The sequence below is a fragment of the Salvelinus namaycush genome, chromosome 25 (genome assembly GCF_016432855.1).
Source record: "Salvelinus namaycush isolate Seneca chromosome 25, SaNama_1.0, whole genome shotgun sequence".
NCBI lineage: Eukaryota > Metazoa > Chordata > Actinopteri > Salmoniformes > Salmonidae > Salvelinus > Salvelinus namaycush.
This window is the reverse complement of record NC_052331.1, coordinates 10510591-10531167: the sequence shown is the minus strand read 5'-3', so window position 1 is coordinate 10531167 and position 20577 is coordinate 10510591. Positions and strand designations below refer to the sequence as shown.

At 40.5% G+C, this 20577-nt stretch overlaps 1 protein-coding gene across 1 annotated transcript; it reads left to right on the top strand.

The window, feature by feature from the left end:
- Nucleotides 1-810: 810 nt before the first annotated feature.
- apol1 (apolipoprotein L, 1) lies at nt 811-5176 on the top strand. Its single transcript, XM_038964341.1, has 7 exons — nt 811-850; nt 1334-1353; nt 2833-2853; nt 3566-3640; nt 3828-3870; nt 4027-4078; nt 4219-5176. Exons 1-7 carry the CDS (start codon nt 811-813, stop codon nt 5174-5176), a joined length of 1209 nt encoding a protein of 402 aa, XP_038820269.1.
- Nucleotides 5177-20577: the final 15401 nt, after the last annotated feature.

Here is a 20577-nt window from a genome sequence, read left to right as displayed (position 1 = left end):
CCCTATTGAGGGGCTGAGCTTTAAACTCGGCGTCATCTGTCATTTTTGTGAGTTTTCGTATCCTGAATGTTGCTGCTATGGACAACTGTTTGTCAAGTCAAACCATGTTTCCTAAAATCCTTCATCTGCATTAAATAAAGTACTATTTTTCTACCACCATGGCTCCTCCTCATTCCCACCTATCACCTCCCTTGGCTACTCTGTGTCCACTATTCTACACTAACCCTCACCCTAATTGTAAACCTGAACCTAACCCCTAAGCCTAAAATAGACTTTGTCCTCGTGGAAACCTGGGAAATGTCCCCACAAGGGAGAAATTCTTGTTTTACTATCTTTGTGGGGATTTCCGGTACCCACGAAGATAGTAATACAAGCCCACAAGTGAAGCACACACGTCACACACACGTCACACACACGTCACACACACACACACACTCTTACTCTGTCATATTTTCTATAATATGATTTTGCCTGACAATCTATCGGAATGACATTTGTTTGTTGGTTATTTCAGGACCAATCTGATGGTCCTAAAGAGGGTGAATCTCTCCTCACTGGGGAAAAAGAGGGAGAAGACAAGGACGGAGAGGTGGTGGTTAACCCTACGGATAGCACAGCTTCCACTAGACCAGTGTTCCTTACTGTGGCCATGCAATCATGCAAATATCAGGGTTTCGCTTGAATTTAGTTCGTTATTATTCCATTACAAAATGCTGGTATTTTCTAGATTTTCTCATAATGTTTCTCACTTCCCTTTACTTTCCCTTTGAATTAATGTATCATTTTTTATTCTATTGTTCTTAGGCCAAGATGATAAAACCTAGGCGACACAATCCGTTCATGCCACGCGGTGCAGGAGGCAAGGTAACATGTAAATGATGTTTACATATTGTGTACACTACGTTTCACTTCCTCCAGGTGTTAACCATAGTTTGTGTCTGGGTTTACAATATGTACAGTGCCTTCAGAAAGTATTCAAACCCCTTTACTTTTTTTTAACGTTACAGCCTTATTCTAAAATGGATTAAATAAATAAAAATCCTCAGCAATCTACACACAATACCACATAATGACAAAGTGAAAACAGGTTTTTAGAAATGTTTGCAAATGTATTAGAAATGAAAAACATAAAAACCTTATTTACATAAGTATTCAGACCCTTTCCTTTGAGACTCGAAATTGAGCTCAGGTGCATCCTGTTTACATTGATCATCCTTGAGATGTTTCTACCACTTGATTGGAGTCCACCTGTGGTAAATTATATTGATTGGACATGATTTGGAAAGAAACACACCTGTCTATATAAGGTCCCACAGGTGACAGTGCATGTCAGTGCAAAAACCAAGCCATGAGGTCGAAGCAATTGTCCGTAGAGCTGCGAGACAGGATTGTGTCGAGGCACAGATCTGGAGAAGGGTAGCAAAACATTTCTGCAGCATTGAATGTCCCCAAGAACACAGTGGCCTCCATCATTCTTAAATGGAAGAAGTTTTGAACCACCAGGACTCTTCCTAGAGCTGGCAGCCCGGCCAAACTGAGCAATCGGGGGAGAAGGGCCTTGGTCAGGGAGGTGACCATGGACCTGATGTTCACTCTGACAGAGCTCTAGAGTTCCTCTGTGGAGATTAGAGAACCTTCCAGAAGGACAACCATCTCTGCAGCACTCCACCAATCAGGTCTTTATGGTGGAGTGGCCAGACGGAAGCCACTCCTCGGTAAAAGGCACATGACAGCCCGCTTGGAGCTTACCAAAAGGCACCTAAAGACTCTCAGACCACGAGAAACAAGATTCTCTGGTCTGATGAAACAAGATTTAACTTTTTGGCCTGAATGCCAAGCGTCACGTCTGGAGGAAATCTGGCAGCATCCCTACGGTGAAGCATGGTGGTGGCAAAATCATGCTGTGGGGATGTTTTTCAGTGGCAGGGACTGGAAGACTAGTCAGTATCAAGGCAAAGATGAATGGAGCAAAGTACAGAGAGATCCTTGATAGAAACCTGCTCCAGAGCTCTCAGGACCTCAGACTGGGGCGAAGGTTCACCTTCCAACAGGACAACGACCTTAAGCACACAGCCAAGACAATGCAGGAGGGGCTATGGGACAAGTCTCTGAATGTCATTGATTGGCCCAGCCAGAGCCTGGACTTAAACCTGATCGAACATCGCTGGAGAGACCTGAAAATAGCTGTGCAGCGACGCTCCCCATCCAACCTGACAGAGCTTGAGAGGATCTGCAGAGAGAAATGGGAGAAACTCCCCAAATACAGGTGTGCCAAGTTTGTTGTGTCATACCCAAAAGGACTCGAGGCTGTAATCGCTGCCTAAGGTGCTTCATCAAAGTACTGAGTTAAGGGTCTGAATACTTATGTAATTTTTTTTATAAATTAGCAAAAATGTCTAAAAATCTGTTTTTGCTTTGTCATTATAGGGTATTGTGTGTGGATTGATGAGGGGGGAAAATAATTAAATCCATTTTAGAATAAGGCTGTAACGTAACAAAATGTGAGAAAAGTGAAGGGGTATGTTTGGTTGCATTGTGGGAAAACTGTATAATACTGTAGAGTAAAAGTTTTTATATTTGATTACATTTGAAACAGCGCCACTTGCCCCCCTAAGTGCATTTCTTATAGTTTTTGTTTTGAGGAAATGAGCATCCAGCATCATTGTAAAACATCTACTACATTCTCTGCTGTTCTATCGCGCGTGCAATGATGTCCAAGGAAAAAATTAAAGTTTGTTGTTTGAGGTAACGTCTTTGTTGTTGTAATATAGCAAACGTACGTGGCAGTTTCACTGCTATGGATTCCACCTTTTAACAGAGTGTCTGTTTCAGGGTAAAGCCATGCCGAAGAAGGTTGAAACCCAGCCGGAAGCTACAGGCAGTGACTCAAAAGAGGTAACTCTACTCTATGATCCTCCTTCTAACACTGTTCTTCCACATACCGGTACCGTTATAATGGATACCTAGGTTTTGTTTTTGTATCTGAAGGCTTGACTGTCACGGCTGGCAGACTGAAAAGTGGTCCAGGATTGCAAAATGGCCGTCACATTGGCTGATCCATTAGATGACTAGGTTCTTTTTCTAGTCCTTTGACTCCTATCTAAGAACATTATGTTCAAGTGTTTTTTTTCTTTCCTGTTCTTTTTCTTTCTTTCTCTACCTACCAAACTGCCACCCACACCACCACTCCCAGATTGTTGTGCCCATTCCTTTCCACTGCGGATTAGATTAGATTGCTATGTGCCCAAACTTGTTCCCTTGCTTCCTTGTTCTTTGAACCCAGGAAGATTTGAATGTCCCACTTCTGCAAAACAGCAGAGCTAATATGTGCCATTTCTCTCTTTCTGTCTGTAATCTGAAATTGTCCAAACATTTTCTATTTTCATTTTTGGCCTGTGATTATGATCTCTGTATCATACTCCTGTATCCCTCGTTACAATGTTGCTACTCTGGCATGACAAACATTGTTTTGCCAAGACATATTCTGTTTCTCTACTGTGTTAAATGTATAGACAGACCTACAGTACATAACAGCATGTATTCATCACCCCCCTTCCTATCTCAGAATGACGGTGGAAATAAATCTTTATTCGACCAATTGGAGGAATTCCGTGTTAATCCAGCAGAGCCAGAGGAGCAGGTTGGTTGCTGTAAACAATGCTAAATAATGTCAATCTGTACTCTTAAGATTACTTTTCAAACTTGGTTTCCTCTCACTGACTGCTAACTGCCATCGAGTTTTGCATTTGATTCAAATAGATTTTTGATTGAAAAGTAGGAGTTTCTAAAGTGGTGATTCAAAGCTGACTTAGAGAAATGTCTCTCAGCAGGATATGGATGGCCTGATGGACTGGTGGGGCACAGTGGAGCGTGAGTCCCACACACGCACACACGCACACACACACACACACACACACACACACACACACACACACACACACACACACACACACACACACACACACACACACACACACACACACACACACACTTCATCCAAATGATGCCATTTTTATTTTGCTACAGAGTGGGAAGACATGCCTCAAGATGATGACTTGACTGAAAAAGAGGAGGCCAAGTAAGTGATGCTATAGTTGGGTCTCACTTTGTGTACAGGCACACACACGTACAGAAGAGCCTTGTTATAAAGCCCCTGGGTAAACAGGTAATTCACACTATAGTAAGCATTGATGATGGTTATATGAACTCGTTTTCCAGGGCGTTTGCAGTGACAGCTGAGAAGGTGCAGAAAGGTATCCGTGTGTTCAACAAGCTGTTCTCAGAGCGTGCAGAGAGCCTGTGGCAGCACGTCATTGACCTGAACAGCATCGCAGATGCCCTCGACTGCTTCAACAAGAAGACCAAGATCGCCCAAATCACTGGCGGCTCCACCAGCGCTGTAGGAGGCGTGTGTACCATTGTAGGCCTCGCCCTGGCCCCTGTCACCATGGGAACCTCCCTGATCGTCACAGCGGTGGGACTGAGCGTGGCCACAGCGGGTGGCCTAACCTCAGCCGGAGCTGGACTCTCCAACACGGTCAACAACTCCATGGACCGTAAGAAGGTGGAGGCCATCGTGACGGACTACCAGAAGAAGATGACCGACATCAACAAGTGCATGCTGTTCATCAAGCAAGGGATTGAGAGCCTGCGCAGGTTCGATCTGCTGAAGATGAAGAAGCACGCGTACAACCGTGACTTCCCGGGCCTCAACAACATCTATGAGGACGGTGCCATGGCTGGGAAGGCCATCCTCATCAACGCCAACGAGATCATGCGTGTGGTGCAGATAGCCAACGTGGCTGGCAGCACTGCGGCCAGAGCTGTCCAGATTGCCAGCATGGCCACCGGAGTGCTCACCGGCCTCTTTGTGGGCATGGACATCTACTTTGTGGCCAAGGACTCCAAGGAGCTGAAGAAGGGAGCCAAGTCTGAGTTTGCTGCCAAGATCAGGGAGGTGGCGACCCAGCTGCATGATGGACTGGTGGAGCTTAATGGCATACGGGTTGAGCTGCAGTCCACAGATCCAGACAACACCAATGGCACCAACACCCCAGACAGTACCAATAATCGGAAAAAGCTGGACAGTGATGACAATTATAAAACTTCTGACAGCAAAAGCATTGTTAATAACAGCAATACTGCAGATAACAGTCATAAGACCAGCAAAGCCTAAACTATACTTCATTCCAACCCATCTACAACTACACAAACTATCCTGTCAGCATTAAAATGACTAGAAGCCGGAACTCTGAGGATATGATTCATATGTCTCTCTTTGATGGCACAAGCACCAATGCCTGAAACTTTTGTTTTACATAGACGGTGCATAGGCGGGTGAAAAGATGACATCACCAGTCACCACTGGCTAGGGTGAAGAATTATTATTAAAACTGTAATATCTGGGGAAATGATATGTTGTACGACAAGCCCATGTCCACATTTTGTAATTGTAGATGTGTGCATTGAGCCTGTCTTGACAACATTATCTACAGTACTTTATGAAAAGTAAGGGTTGTGAGCTAAAGCAATTTGTTCGTGGAGGCAGGAAACTGTTCAGACTGTTCATACATTCTCATGCACATTATTGAAGGAATCATGCTAACATCTTTTCCTCAGAGCCAAATGTAAAAGCCAAACATAATATTTTCAAATTCAGTCAAATACGTATTTTGATGGTTTAGATTATTCATAGGCTATGTATTTACAGTATGAAGGGTAGGGGTTTAGTCACTATTTGATTCCTATGAGTATTGCTTGTTACATTGCTTTGTTTTATTTTTAGGTTGGTAGGGGAATATTAGTTCATATTGAAACATTCAGGTTTTTATTAAGTCTAATTTGTATTTTAGATTAGGAATGTATGTTCTATTACTGTTGAGTGCCTTCCTCATTTATATGATGCCTTTCAAGCACTTTAGGATTATTCTATTTCCCTGTCTCGGGTTAAAACTATAATTTTGATATCATGGATGGTCAGTCCTTGCATCTTTAGCTCCGTCTATGGATTTGAGAGTGGTTACATATGTACAGGCTCCTCTCTCAGCTTTAACCAAAACAGAGGCAGGGTGGCCAATTTGTTATTGTTTCATATAAGGATTCTAGCTTTAATTCTAGGAATTTTTTTGGTACTTTTTCATTGGTCAACTTTAGTAGTTTTTTTGTATTTATTTAAAGATATATGAAATGTAATAAGTTGCCAATAAACTTTGAAATGTATGTTAACATACAGTTCTTTGAATTCCATGAACAGGGTTGCAGACATTTCCTTCTTTCTGCCAGTGCTGCTGTGTCAATAGGCCTTTGATATTGTATTTGTTCGTCAAATAGCTGAGCTCATTTGTCAAATTGACCTCCATAGTAATGTTTGCTGTGGCAAGGTGGTAGGCCGTGTGTATGTGCTGCACTTGAAAGGCAAAGGTAAGCGGTTGATTTAGTGGCTGCAGGGAAGGGGCAAAGGCAAGTGTGTTGTTTTCTTTCTGCTTCTGAAAATCTAAAATAAGGTCACAGTCCACAGTAGAGGTCGACAGATTAATCGGCATGACCGATTAATTATGGCCGATTTCAAGTTTTCATAACAATCGGTAATCTGCATTTTTGGATGCCGATTATGGCAGATTACATTGCATTCCACGAGGAAACTGCGTGACAGGCTGACCACCTGTTACGTGAGTGCAGTAAGGAGCCAAGGTAAGTTGCTAGCTAGCATTAAATTTATCTTATAAAAAAACAATCAATCATCACATAATCACTAGTTAACTACACATGGTTGATATTACTAGGTTAACTAGCGTGTCCTGTGTTGCATAGAATCAATGCGGTGCCTGTAAATTTATCACCAAATCACAGCCTACTTCGCCAAACGGGTGAAGATTTAACAAAAGCGCATTTGTGAAAAAAGCACAATCATTGCACAAACGTTCCTACCCATAAACATCAGTGCTTTTCTTAAAATCAATACACAGAAGTATATATTTTTTTAACCTGGATATTTAGTTAAAATAAATTGTTAGCAGGCAATATTAACTAGGAAAATTGTGTCACTTCTCTTGCGTTCATTGCACGCAGATTTAGGGTATATGCAAAAGTTTGGGCTGCCTGGCTCGTTGCGAACTAATTTGCCAGAATTTGACATTATGACATACAGTTGAAGTCGGAAGTTTACATACACTTAAATTGGAGTCATTAAAACTCGTTTTTCAACCACTCCACACATTTCTTGTTAACAAACAAGTCGGTTAGGACATCTGCTTTGTGCATGACACAAGTCATTTTTCCAACAATTGTTTACAGGCAGATTATTTCAATTATAATTCACTGTATCACAATTCCAGTGGGTTTACATACACTAAATTGACTGTGCCTATAAACAGCTTGGAAAATTCCAGAAAATGATGTCATGGCTTTAGAAGCATCTGATAGGCTAATTTACATAATTTAAGTCAATTGTACCTGTGGATGTATTTCAAGGTCTACCTTCCAACTCAGTGCCTCTTTGCTTGACATCATGGGAAAATCAAAAGAAATCAGCCAAGACCTCAGAAAAAAATGGTATACAAGTCTAGTTCATCCTTGGGAGCAATTTCCAAACGCCTGAAGGTACCACGTTCATCTGTACAAACAATAGTACTTAAGTATAAACACCATGGGACCACGCAGCCGTCATACTGCTCAGGAAGGAGATGCGTTCTGTCTCCTAGACTTCGGTGCGAAAAGTGCAAATCAATCCCAGAACAACAGCAAAGGACCTTGTGAAGATGCTGGAGGAAACGGGTACAAGAGTATCTATATCCACAGTAAAAAGAGTCCTATATCAACATAACCTGAAAGGCCCCTCAGCAAGGAAGAAGCCACTGCTCCAAAACCGTCATAAAAAAGCCAGACTATGGTTTGCAACTGCACATGGGGACAAAGATCGTACTTTTTGGAGAAATGTCCTCTGGTCTGATGAAATATATAACTGTTTGGCCATAATGACCATGGTTATGTTTGGAGGAAAAAGGGGGCGGCTTGCAAGTGAAGAACACCATCCCAACCATGAAGCACGGGGGTGGCAGTATCATGTTGTTGGGGTGCTTTGCTGCAGGAGGGACTGGTGCACTTCACAAAGTAGATGGCATCATGAGGTAGGAAAATTATGTGGATATATTGAAGCAACATTTCAAGTCATCAGTCAGGAAGTTAAAGCTTGGTCGCAAATGGGTCTTCCAAATGGACAATGACCCCAAGCATACATCCAAAGTTGTGGGAAAATGGCTTATGGACAACAAAGTCAAGGTATTGGAGTGGCCATCACAAAGCCCTGACCTCAATAGAAAATGTGTGGGCAGAACTGAAAAAGCATGTGCGAGCAAGGCCTACAAACCTGACTCAGTTACACCAGCTCTGTCAGGAGGAATGGGCCAAAATTCACCCAACTTCTTGTGGGAAGCTTATGGAAGGCTACACTAAACATTTGACCCAAGTTAAACAATTTAAAGGCAATGCTACCAAATACGAATTGAGTGTATGTAGACATCTGACCCAGTGGAAATGTAATGAAAGAAATAAAAGCTGAAATAAATAATTCTCAACTATTATTCTGACATTTCACATTCTTAAAATAAAGTGGTGATCCTAACTGACCTTAAACAGGGAATTTTTACTAGGATTACATGTCAGGAATTGTGAAAACGGAGTTTAAATGTATTTGGCTATGGTGTATGTAAACTTCCGACTTCAACTGTAACATTGAAGGTTGTGCAATATAACAGCAATATTTAGACTTAGGGTTGCCACCCGTTCGATAAAATACAGAAAGGTTCCGTATTTCACTGAAAGAATAAACGTTTTGTTTTTCGAAATGATAGTTTCCGGATTTGACCATATTATTGACCAAAGGCTCGTATTTCTGTGTTTAATATATTATAATTAAGTCTATGATTTGATATTTGATAGAGCAGTCTGACTGAGCGGTGGTAGGCAGCAGCATGCTCGTAAGCATTCATTCAAACTTTACTGCGTTTGCAAGCAGCTCTTGGCAATGCTTGATCACAGCGCTGTTTATGACTTCAAGCCTATCAACTCCTGAGATTAGACTGGCAATACTAAAGTGCCTATTAGAACATCCAATAGTCAAAGGTATATGAAATACAAATGGTATAGAGAGAAATAGTCGACAAGTTATAATTCCTATTATAACTACAACCTAAAACGTCTTAATAACTGGGAATATTGAACCACCAGCTTTCAAATGTTCTGAGCAAGGAACTTAAACGTTAGCTTTTTTACATGGCACATATTGCACTTTTACTTTCTTCTCCAACACTGTGCTTTTGCACTATTTAAACCAAATTGAGCATGTTTCATTATTTATTTGAGACTAAATAGATTTTATTCATGTATTATATTAAGTTAAAATAAAAGTGTTCATTGTTCATTCAGTACTGTTGTAATTTTCATTATTACAAATATATATATATATATTTAAATCGACAGATTAATCGGTATCAGCTATTTTTGGTCCTCCAATTATCGGTATCGGCATTAAAATCATAATCGGTTGACCTCTAGTCCACAGACCTATGTTTTACAGAACATTGGGTCATATGTACAGCAAAGTTTCTATGGCAGCATCCTCATCACCACTGACCTGGACACTGCTGGACTACAGTGCCTTCGGGAAAGTATTCAGATGCCTTGACTTTTTCCACATTTTGTTAGATTACAGTCGTATTCTAAAATTGATAAAATCGTTTTTCTTCATCAATACACACACAATACCCCATAATGACAAAGCAAAAACAGGATTTTAGAAATATTATTTTTTTGTTGAAATATCACATTTAAATAAGTATTCAGACCCTTTACTCTGTACTTTGTTAAAGCACCTTTGGCAGCGATTACAGCCTAGAGTCTTCTTGGCTATGACGCTTGGCACACCTGTATTTGGCGAGTTTCTCCCATTCTTCTCTCAGATCCTCTCAAGGTCTGTCAGGTTGGATGGGGAGCATTGCTGCACAGCTATTTTCAGGTCTCTCCAGAGATGTTAGATCGGGTTCAAGTCCGGGCTCTGGCTGGGCCATTCAAGGACATTCAGAGACTTGTCCCGAAGCCACTGCTGCGTTGTCTTGGCTGGGGGCTTAGGGTTGTTGTCTTGTTGGAAGGTGAACCTTCGCCCCAGTCGGAGGTCCTGAGCGCACTGGAGCAGGTTTCTATCAAGGATCTCTCTGTACTTTGCTTCATTCATCTTTGCCTCGATCATGACTAGTCTTCCCCGTGACTGCCGCTGAAAAACTTCCCCCACAGCATGATGCTGCCACCACCATGCTTCACAGTAGGTATGGTACCAGGTTTCCTCCAGACGTGACGCTTGACATTCAGGCCAAAGAGGTTAATGTTGGTTTAATCAGACCAGAGAATCTTGTTTCGGCCAGCTCTAGGAAGAGTCTTGGTGGTTCCAAACTTCTTCCATTTAAGAATGATGGAGGCCACTGTGTTCTTGAGGACCTTCAATGCTGCAGAAATGTTTTGGTACCCTTCTCCAGATCTGTGCCTCGACATAATCCTGTCTCGCAGCTCTACAGACAATTCCTGTGGGACCTTATGAAGACAGGTGTGTGCCTTTCCAAATCATGTCCAATCAAGTGAATTTACCACAGGTGTACTCCAATCAAGTTGCATAAACATCTCAAGGATGATCAATGGAAACAGGATGCACCTGAGCTGAATTTCAAGTCTCATAGCAAAGGGTCTGAATACATATGTAAATAAGGTATTTCAGTTTTTTATCTTTTATAAATTTGCAACAATTTCTAAAAACCTGTTTTCGCTTCGTCATTATGTGGTATAGTCTGTAGATTGCTGAGGACTTTTATTTTTTATCCATTTTAGAATAAGGATGTAAGATAACAAAATGTGGAAAAAGTCAAGGGGTCTGAATACTTTCCGAAGGTAATGTATGGGCTCACTGGTTTGCCAACAATACTAGCATTTGATTTCCATTTTCCCAGATGGTCTCTCATCTTGGTACCAACTATTCCCAGCCTTTGAATCTAGCCAAAAAAAGTGAGCAGGATGTTTCAACTGCTGTCAATTTACACTTGTGCTTTTAATCTTGTCTATTAAAATCTCATCTATTTATTTATTCCTGATAAGACCTTTCTTATTGCCAATGTATTTTTGAGACATAACCCATTGTGTAGATGGCAGACAGTGAAACTGCAGTTATGAGTCAGACTCACATAGGAAACCTAGCTCCTCTGTTACACTGGTCCACAGGTGACCAGGTAACCACGCCCCATTCCCCAGCCTGGTCTCATAGACTACACGTAACATAGTAAATCTGACACTAATTAGTATGATATGTTACGTTTGGTATGGTTACAGTGAAGGAATACTCTCCTATTTTACTTGTCTGTGACCCACTGAAAACCTTTACCGGTCAGAGGAATAAGGCAACCTCACACGCTATTGCCTAACAGGGGTATGAACATGGAAATGGTCTGAAAGGTACAGAGAATGGGAGATAATGAATATATATGGATGCAATAAATACAACAGGATAACTATACATGTAATAACATGGATATAAACAGTGCAAAGGAATGGAATAGAATATGAGGATGGCTAATGTCACAGGAAGGCCATAAAGATCATCAAGGACAACAACCACCCGAGCCACTGCCTGTTCACCCCGCTATCATCCAGAAGGCGAGGTCAGTACAGGTGCATCAAAGCAGGGACCGAGAGACTGAAAAACAGCTTCTATCTCAAGGCCATCAGACTGTTAAACAGCCACCACTGACATTTAGTGGCCGCTGCTAACATACTGACTCAACTCCAGCCACTTTAATAATGGGAATTGATGGAAATGTATGTAAAAATGTATCACTAGCCACTTTAAACAATGCCACTTAATATAATGTTTACATACCCTACATTACTCATCTCATATGTATATGTATATACTGTACTCTATATCATCTACTGCATCTTGCCATCTTTATGTAATAGATGTATCACTAGCCACTTTAAACTATGCCACTTAATATAATGTTTATATACCCTACATTACTCATCTCATATGTATATACTGTACTCTATACCATCTACTGCATTTTGCCTATGCCGTTCTGTACCATCACTCATTCATATATCTTTATGTACATATTCTTTATCCCTATACACTTGTGTGTATAAGGTAGTAGTTGTGGAATTGTTAGGTTAGATTACTCGTTGGTTATTACTGCATTGTCGGAACTAGAAGCACAAGCATTTCGCTACACTCGCATTAACATCTGCTAACCATGTGTATGTGACAAATAAAATTTGATTTGATCATAATAATGTCTGAAACGGAGCAAATGGAATGGCATCAAACACATGGAACCCATGTGTTTGATGTATTTGATACCATTCCACTTATTCCACAACCACAAGCCCGTCCTGCCAAATGAAAGTGCCACCAGCCTCCCGTGTCTCAAAATGCAAATTCGTAACATATTGAATGAATTGCAATTCGTAACATATTATATGAATTGTAATTGGTAATATCTCATATGACATGGTTGATGGACTTTCACAAATTAATAGCCACCATATGAAACGCAATATATAATACTAAATGGAGGGTTACAGATTTACGTTTACTACGTTACGTCTACCCCTGACTTCATGTTGCAGCAGCCAGCCCAACCCATTCCCAGGTGAATTGGGACCGCAAGGCACTGAGGTAAGAAAGACAAAAAGGTCAGTTTAGTGTCTCACACCCTCATCACCAGAGAGGAACAACAAAGAAAGCGTTTTGACAAGTTTTGGACTGGGATCCCTCTTCACTGGATAGGGACCCTTTCCTGTCTGTAAGTCACTTCTAAAATAATCAAATGTGCAGTGGTGTAAAGTACTTAAGTATAAATACCTTAAAGTACTACTTAAGTCGTTTTTGGAGTAACTGTACTTTACTATTTACATTTACTCCACTGCATTCCTAAATATGTACATTTTACTCCAATACCGTTTCCCTGACACCCAAACCTACATGTTACATTTCGAATGCTCAGGCAGGACAGCAATATGGTCTAATTCACACACCTACCAAGATACCGTGTTGTCATCCCCACTGACTCTGATATGGCGTAATCATTAAACACAAATACTGAGTTTGTAAATTATGGCTGAGTGTTAGAGTTTGCCCCTCTGTCTGTCTGTAAAAAAAAGAAATCATGCTGGCTGGTTTGCTTAATTAATATAAGTAATGTGATGTATAGCATTTACTTTCACTTGGAACTTTTACTCAAGTGTGAGAATTGAGTACTTTTTCGACCACTGTACTTAAGTACATTTAAAACCAGATACTTTTACTCAAGTAGGCTGGTATTTTACTGGGTGACTCCTTTCTACTTGAGTCATTTTCTATTACGATATCTTTACTTTTATTTAAGTATGACAATTTAGTATTTTTTCAACCACTGCAAATACGCTATAGTATTATGCAAAGGACTGGCTTGTTTTTCAAAGCTAGATTAGGCTATTTGACAAGGTGTTTTATTATAAGAATGTGTTGCTTGTTGCCGTGGGTTGGAATGATTTAACACAATACAGATGTGCCTGGCTGGCAGGCAGGTGCTGTTGGTATGAGCTCTTGAAAAAGATGAGTGATGCTGAAATTCTGGGAGTTGCCTCCCACTGATATATATATATATATATACACACTACTGTTCAAACGTTTGGGGTCACTTAGAAATGTCCTTGTTTTTGAAAGAAAAGCTAATTTTTTGTCCATTAAAATAACATCAAATTGATCAGAAATAGTGTAGACATTAATGTTGTAAATTACTATTGAAACGGCTGATTTAAAAAAATGGAATATCTACATAGGCGTACAGAAGCCCATTATCAGCAACCACCTGTGTTCCAATGGCACGTTGTGTTAGCTAATCCAAGTTTATCATTTTAAACGGCTAATTGATCATTAGAAATCCCTTTTGCAATTATGTTAGCACAGCTGAAAACTGTTGTTCTGATTAAACAAGCAATAAAACCGGCCTTCTTTAGACTAGTTGAGTATCTGGAGCATCAGCATTTGTGGATTTGATTACAGGCTCAAAATGGCCAGAAACAAAGAACTTTCTTCTGAAACTTGTCAGTCTATTCTTGTTCTGAGAAATGAAGGCTATTCAATGCGAGAAATTGCCAAGAAACTGAACAATTCATAGATGGAAATCAGTCAATGAAAAACAATTCATTAGGCCCTAATTTATGGATTTCACATGACTGGGCAGGGGCACAGCCATGGGGGGGGGGGGTCATAGGCCCACCTACTCAGGAGCCAGGCCCACCCACACCCACACCCACTAGGGAGCCAGACCCAGCCAATCAGAACTAGTTTTTCTTCAGACGATCCCGCAGGTGAAGAAGCCGGATGTGGAGGTCCTGGGCTGGCATGGTTACACATGGTCTGAGCTTGTGAGGCCAGTTGGATGTACTGCCAAATTCTCTAAAATGACGTTGGAGGTGGCTTATCGTAGAGAAATGAACATTACATTATATGGCAACAGCTCTGGTGGACATTCCTGCAGTCAGCATGCCAATTGCACTCTCTCAAAACTTGAGACATCTGTGGCGCAAAACTTCACATTTTAGTTACCTTTTATTGTCCCCAGCACAAGGTGCACCCTTGTAATGATAAGTATGTTTAATCAGCTTCTTGATATGCCACATCTGTCAGGTAGCTGAATTATCTTGGCAAAGGAGAAATACTCACTAATAGGGATGTAAACAAACATGTGCCAAAAATTTGAGAGAATTAAGCTTTTTGTGCGTATGGAAAATGTAAGGGATCTTTTATTTTAGATCATGAAACATGGGACCAACACTTTACATGTTGTGTTTCATATACAGTAGGAGACAGGAATTGGGGTTCACAGCATGATCTCTCTTTGAATTGTCTCCATATCGAGACGTTATACCACTTTGTGCAGCCACAGTCTGTATGTTGTATAGTCAACAGTCACTGTAATTTTAAAACTTTGGCTACTGTTAGGGAAGAAGTGGTCCCTGTGGGTTTCCTCTGAACTAAATTGGCATTTGTAGACACTGTTATCGGATTGACCGACAAGATAATGATCTTGGTTCAGTTGTCTGTTGTGAGATCTGAGCATCTTAAGCGGACCCTATTCCCCTCCCTTTCCTTTTTGGACTGACATTCTTGCTGCTTGCCCTGTACAATTTTACAAGCATATCACTGTGGTTTCCCAAAGGCAGGATGGAGCAGTGCATGGTGAAGCCAGATGTGAAAAGAAATCAACAGAAACAGGTGAGAGCATACTGCTACAGGAAAACATCATATCTCTTATACTACACTTCTAAAACACTTCTTTAAAAAAAAAACATTGTGTTGTTTTTTAAACCGACTGTAGGCTAAATAAGATTATAATAACCTATCTGACCCTATAACACAAACCACCACATCAAAATTCTGCTTGAATACATTACGAGACTCGTTACAAAACAAAATGAACACTGAAGACATCATTCTATAAACACCATTTTCAGATGAATAAACCAAGAAAGAACATTAAGCTGAACATAGGCCTACTGTCAATACCGCATAGTTGAATACACTAACTCTTATCTCCTCTCTTCACAGCCTTTACCTCCACCGAAGCCTGCAAAAGAGGTATACTATAATATTTAAAAGCTTTAGATTACTTTTTGTGGGGTTGCTTCTCAAATTTCTCTTGACCTGTGCACGCACCTATGTTGTAAACTTTCATTCATAGGCTAGGTTGTAGCAACCTCATGATGGGTATAGGTCAAGTTCGAGTATCATATAGTAAGTAGTAGCGATGTACGATATATCGGTGAACATATCAGAATGGGCCGATATTAGCTAAAAACGCCAACATCGGTATTGGCCAATGTCTAGTTAAATGCCCGATGTGAAAACCATGTCAAAGCTGACATACATACCTATATAATATAAGTACATACCTAATGACGCCACGTAAAATGTTGCTGTATGTGCAACACAGCATTCCTAACCTAGCACACACAATGTCTGCTGTGTGGATCGAACATTCAACAAGTCATTTAGACAGTCATTTGAAAGGTTAAGAAAATTTGAGCGAGACAACTCAAAGGTGAAATCCATTAAAGCCAAGATAATGGAATTCATTGCCCTTGACAATCAACCTTTCTCTGTCGTGGGTGATGTTGGCTTTCGCCGACTGGTTGAGCACCGGTTAACATTACCAAGTGCGCTATTTTTCCGATGTTGCCCAACCGGAGTTACAGTAATAGCATCACTGCTATTAACGTCACGACATACATACTTTGGAACGCAGTTTGGGTCTTTGTGTGACAAAAAAGATACAGAAGCATTGTCAAAGCTGTACAAAAAAGTCAGAAAACAAGCAAACACCGGCCATGAACGATGTGTTTACAATACCGCGTTGGTAACAATCATTCGTTTGACCGCAACTTCTGGGGTAGCTAGCTTTAGCTTGGTACCTAGCTAGCACCAATATAACCAGCGTTAAGAGAATGACCAGAAACTGCAGTCATTTTCATTATTCTTAGCAATGATTTCGGAATCCGTGTGAGTACGTATTAGCTAGGTTGCCACGTGTTGTTCGCCTATTGAAATTGAACTTCAGTTCACGAAAATAACTAGCCAGCTACTTAACCCTGTTGCCCAAAGCTAACGTTATAAACTAGCTTCATCTGGCTAGTGAGGCTCAACCTGACAGGATTAGGTGTTGTGAAGCAAGCCACAATAAGGATTAGGCACACTAATGAAATTTGCGGTTTACATTCAAAATAAAAGTTTGTCATTGACAGTGATGCAAATTAATACAAATAGTAGAATTATGTAATTCTACTTTTATTTTCAAGGCTAATCGCAAAGCCCACTCTTGTGGCCAATCCTTTTTGTGGCTAGTCTCACATAGATGGGTCCGACCACCATTAATCAAATAAGAACTGTCGTATAAATTAGGGTTATTTTAGATGATGACACCTAGCTATAGCTACTGAAACAGATTGTCGTTTTGCTATGTTTTTGGGGAAGAACATTGTTTGCATCCATGAGCTAGCTAACTTTTTTTATGACCAGCACTGTAAGTGCGCGAGACAACTTTACCAGCATCATAGCATACGTATAGATGAATCGTGACATATGAAATACGAGTGATAGTGTAATTAATGTGTAATAACTACGTAAATATGTATGAACGCGTTACATTATTATGTGACGTGCGTTCATATTCAGGTCCTGATTGGTCAACAAACTTATTTGACAAGTCAAATAGTGTTAAATAGTATATTTTTTGACACGCAAAGACCCAAACGGCATACCATAGAAATCGTGGTTGAGAATGAAACTGAACAAATGAACATGGAAACAGCACAGCAAGTAAGTGAAATAAGTAGGTTTTGATTATGTTTTACTGGTAATGGGAACATACGTAAATGCCTACAAAATACGTTTTTGGTCAGTGTGGTGTGTGTGTGTGTAACGTTTATTTAAGTAGGCAAGTCAGTTGATTAAGAACAAATTCTTATTTACAATGACGGCCTACCCCGGCCAAACCCGGACGACGCTGGGCCAATTGTGCGCAGCCCTATGTGACTCCCAATCACGGCTGGATGTAATACAGCCTAGATTCGAACCAGAGACTGCAGTGACGCCTCTTGCACTGAGATGCAGTGCATTAGACCGCTGCGTCCATGTGTGTGTGTTAACTATTTAACTGTACTAGAATGCATAAAAGGCCACACAATTTAAAAAAAAAATCAGTTATCGGTATCGTTTTTTTGGCAAGGAAAATATTGGATATCGGTATCAGCCAAACATGTCATAACGGTGCATCACTAGTAAGTAGCCTAAACATATCCATGTTACATTGAGCTGGGTGAATGGAATATGAATGACAGTCATCGAATATGCTGTAATATAAAAAATAATCATCCTCCCTCATCTTAAGGCACCGACCGCCACTGCTTGAATTCAGACATTGATTTATGTGGGATGTGTCTACCTCCTGGTTATATTTCATATATTTTTTATTTCATTTAGCAAAGATATAACGTTTTTGACCTGACAAAGATTTTTCTCATCAGGAATGATGAGAAAAATCATTTGTCTGTGAGTGTTCAAATCAGTTGGATCGGGTATACAATTCAGCTGAAAATTAAAGAGGGACTATTTTTGTCTGTCAGGCCAACAGGAACTTGATCCAGACAGAGACTAGAGGGAATCAAGCCAGAACTCCAGTGGTTCCATCCAGAGTTAGACCCACTGCAAAGGTAGGCCTATCTGCTCCCACCATAACCACCACACTACTGCATGCCTTACACACTGCTGGCATAAACTTGTACTGGCAGAGAGGTTCCATAGAGAGACATAGCCAGTAAATCTCAATGTTTCATATCTCATTGAAATTGTATCTTTTTCCTCATGGGTAATATCAGGAACCAAATGTTATGGCCAGAAACAGCAGTCGCAAGAGGACACAGGCAGAGCACATAAAGGTACATGCACACGCACAGATTTTGACAATGACATGTCATGTTCCTCTGCCTTAGTTTGAACCTTCTCAGGCCTTTAGTCTCAAATCACTGTCTCTTCATCTGCTCTTCATCAGGGCTCAACAGAAATGGACATTTCACCAGTTAAGGCCTCTGATCCCCGAGAAAATGAGACCGACTTCAAGCAGGTATGTGTTCGGTGGTTCTGGTTTCATTGAAGATAAATGTGTCATAGTATAAAACCATGTTTTCTACAGGTCTCTCTTGTCAAATATATTTGATCTCAATTAGAATATCCTGTATAAATAAAGGTTGAATACAAATGCTTCACTCTCTTTATCATGGATATCTTTTTTAGGACAAATTTGGGGGTCTTGGTGGAATGTTTCAGAAATTACAAAGAGAGCCAACCCCTACCTTTACAGTGAGTGGACAGAGCTGTGTCTGACTATCTTTGTAGTGGTGTATGCAGAAACACCTGTCAGTTAGTTTGCACACCAATCACCTATGTTTTCCTTATGATTGATCTTATAGTTTCTCTTCTCTCTCAGAGCTACATGTCAGATAACGAGAAGCCGGAAAAGCCCACCCCAGAAAAGGAGCAGTCCTCTGAGAACACCAAGAAGAGGCTGAGTCAGGCAAAACAAGTGTGTGAGAGAGAGGAGAGCGATATCTATAGACTACTAAACATATGCGATTGTATTAGAGAAACAATGAGAGACAAAGTTTGTTATTTAATAGTGGAAGTTTTTCAACATATATCACTCTTTCAGGACAAAGGAGGACTGATGGGAGGAATGTTCCGTAAAGCAACTAAAGACAAACTCTCTTCTCCTTTACTGACGGTAACATTTTCTTATTTTCTACTCTTGTTTATCTGTTGTTAACTTCGCTGTTTAGGTGCTCTACTACAACTATGATTTTGAAGCGCTTACAAGGTATCATTGTTTTCATTGGTCCTAGGTCAGTACAGTAAGTAGTGATCTCAATGACAAACAAGAACAGACAGCTGAAAGCACTCATGTATGTATCATGATAGGATGATACAAAAAAAAACTTTAAGCCTGGTTATTTTCTCATCCTGAAATATGCAAATAAGTCTAACTGTATTCATGTATCTCCTCTATTGTTCTGGAGAAGGGGGGGGGGGGGTTGTTCAGTGGAATCCTCAGAAAAAGAAAAAAAACTGCTGGAGAAGGGACACCTGCACACATGTGTAGCATATGTAGATGCCCAATTGTGCACTAATCTTTTTAGTACTGGAATACACATTTTCTGTTCCAGGACAATCTCTCAGTTCACAGTGAGCTTTTAGCAACCAACAACAGTCTCTCTGACACCAACAACATCAAAGTAAGCTTATGCTGCCATTAAACTTGATTTAATATCAATGAACTGTAAAGCAAACAGATTAATAATTCAATTATTCACGTATTGTCACTGTCACTGTCACACATTGTCACTAACATCATTTGATGAAAGAAAGTATACCCAAACTCTCTTCAGCCCAGCTTAAACAAAAAAGGGAATCAGGTGCTCAATTGAGGGACTTGAAAATCCAAAAAACATTCCTTACCCCAGGACACTTCAACTGGTGACTATCCAGGAGAATAAAAAAAAAAAGATCACTCAGTTTTTGCATAAATCTGATAGATTTATTGACGGGACAAACAAACAATAGGCTTACGTTTCTGCATGGATCGCCTTCGTCAGAGCATAACATCATTTCCTCTTTGTGTTGCCTGTCATTGTCATACAGGACCAGCAGTCATTACACAGTGAGCTCTCAGCCAGCAATGACAGTCTCTCTGACAACAACAACCCTAAGGTGAGGCAGAGTTGAATACTATTCATGTGCTCAGTAAGAGGGTTATGACTAAAGTATTATGGATATTATTATAGAAATAGTTGACAACCTGATTATGTTCTGATGCCATTAGGCAAAAGGAGGACTTTTCAGTGGAATCCTCAAAAAATCCCCCAAAGCTCCTCGAGAGGGCACACTTGCAGAGGTGAGCGTTCTGGAGATCAACACGTGACTCAAAATATTATTTCCGACCTACTTGT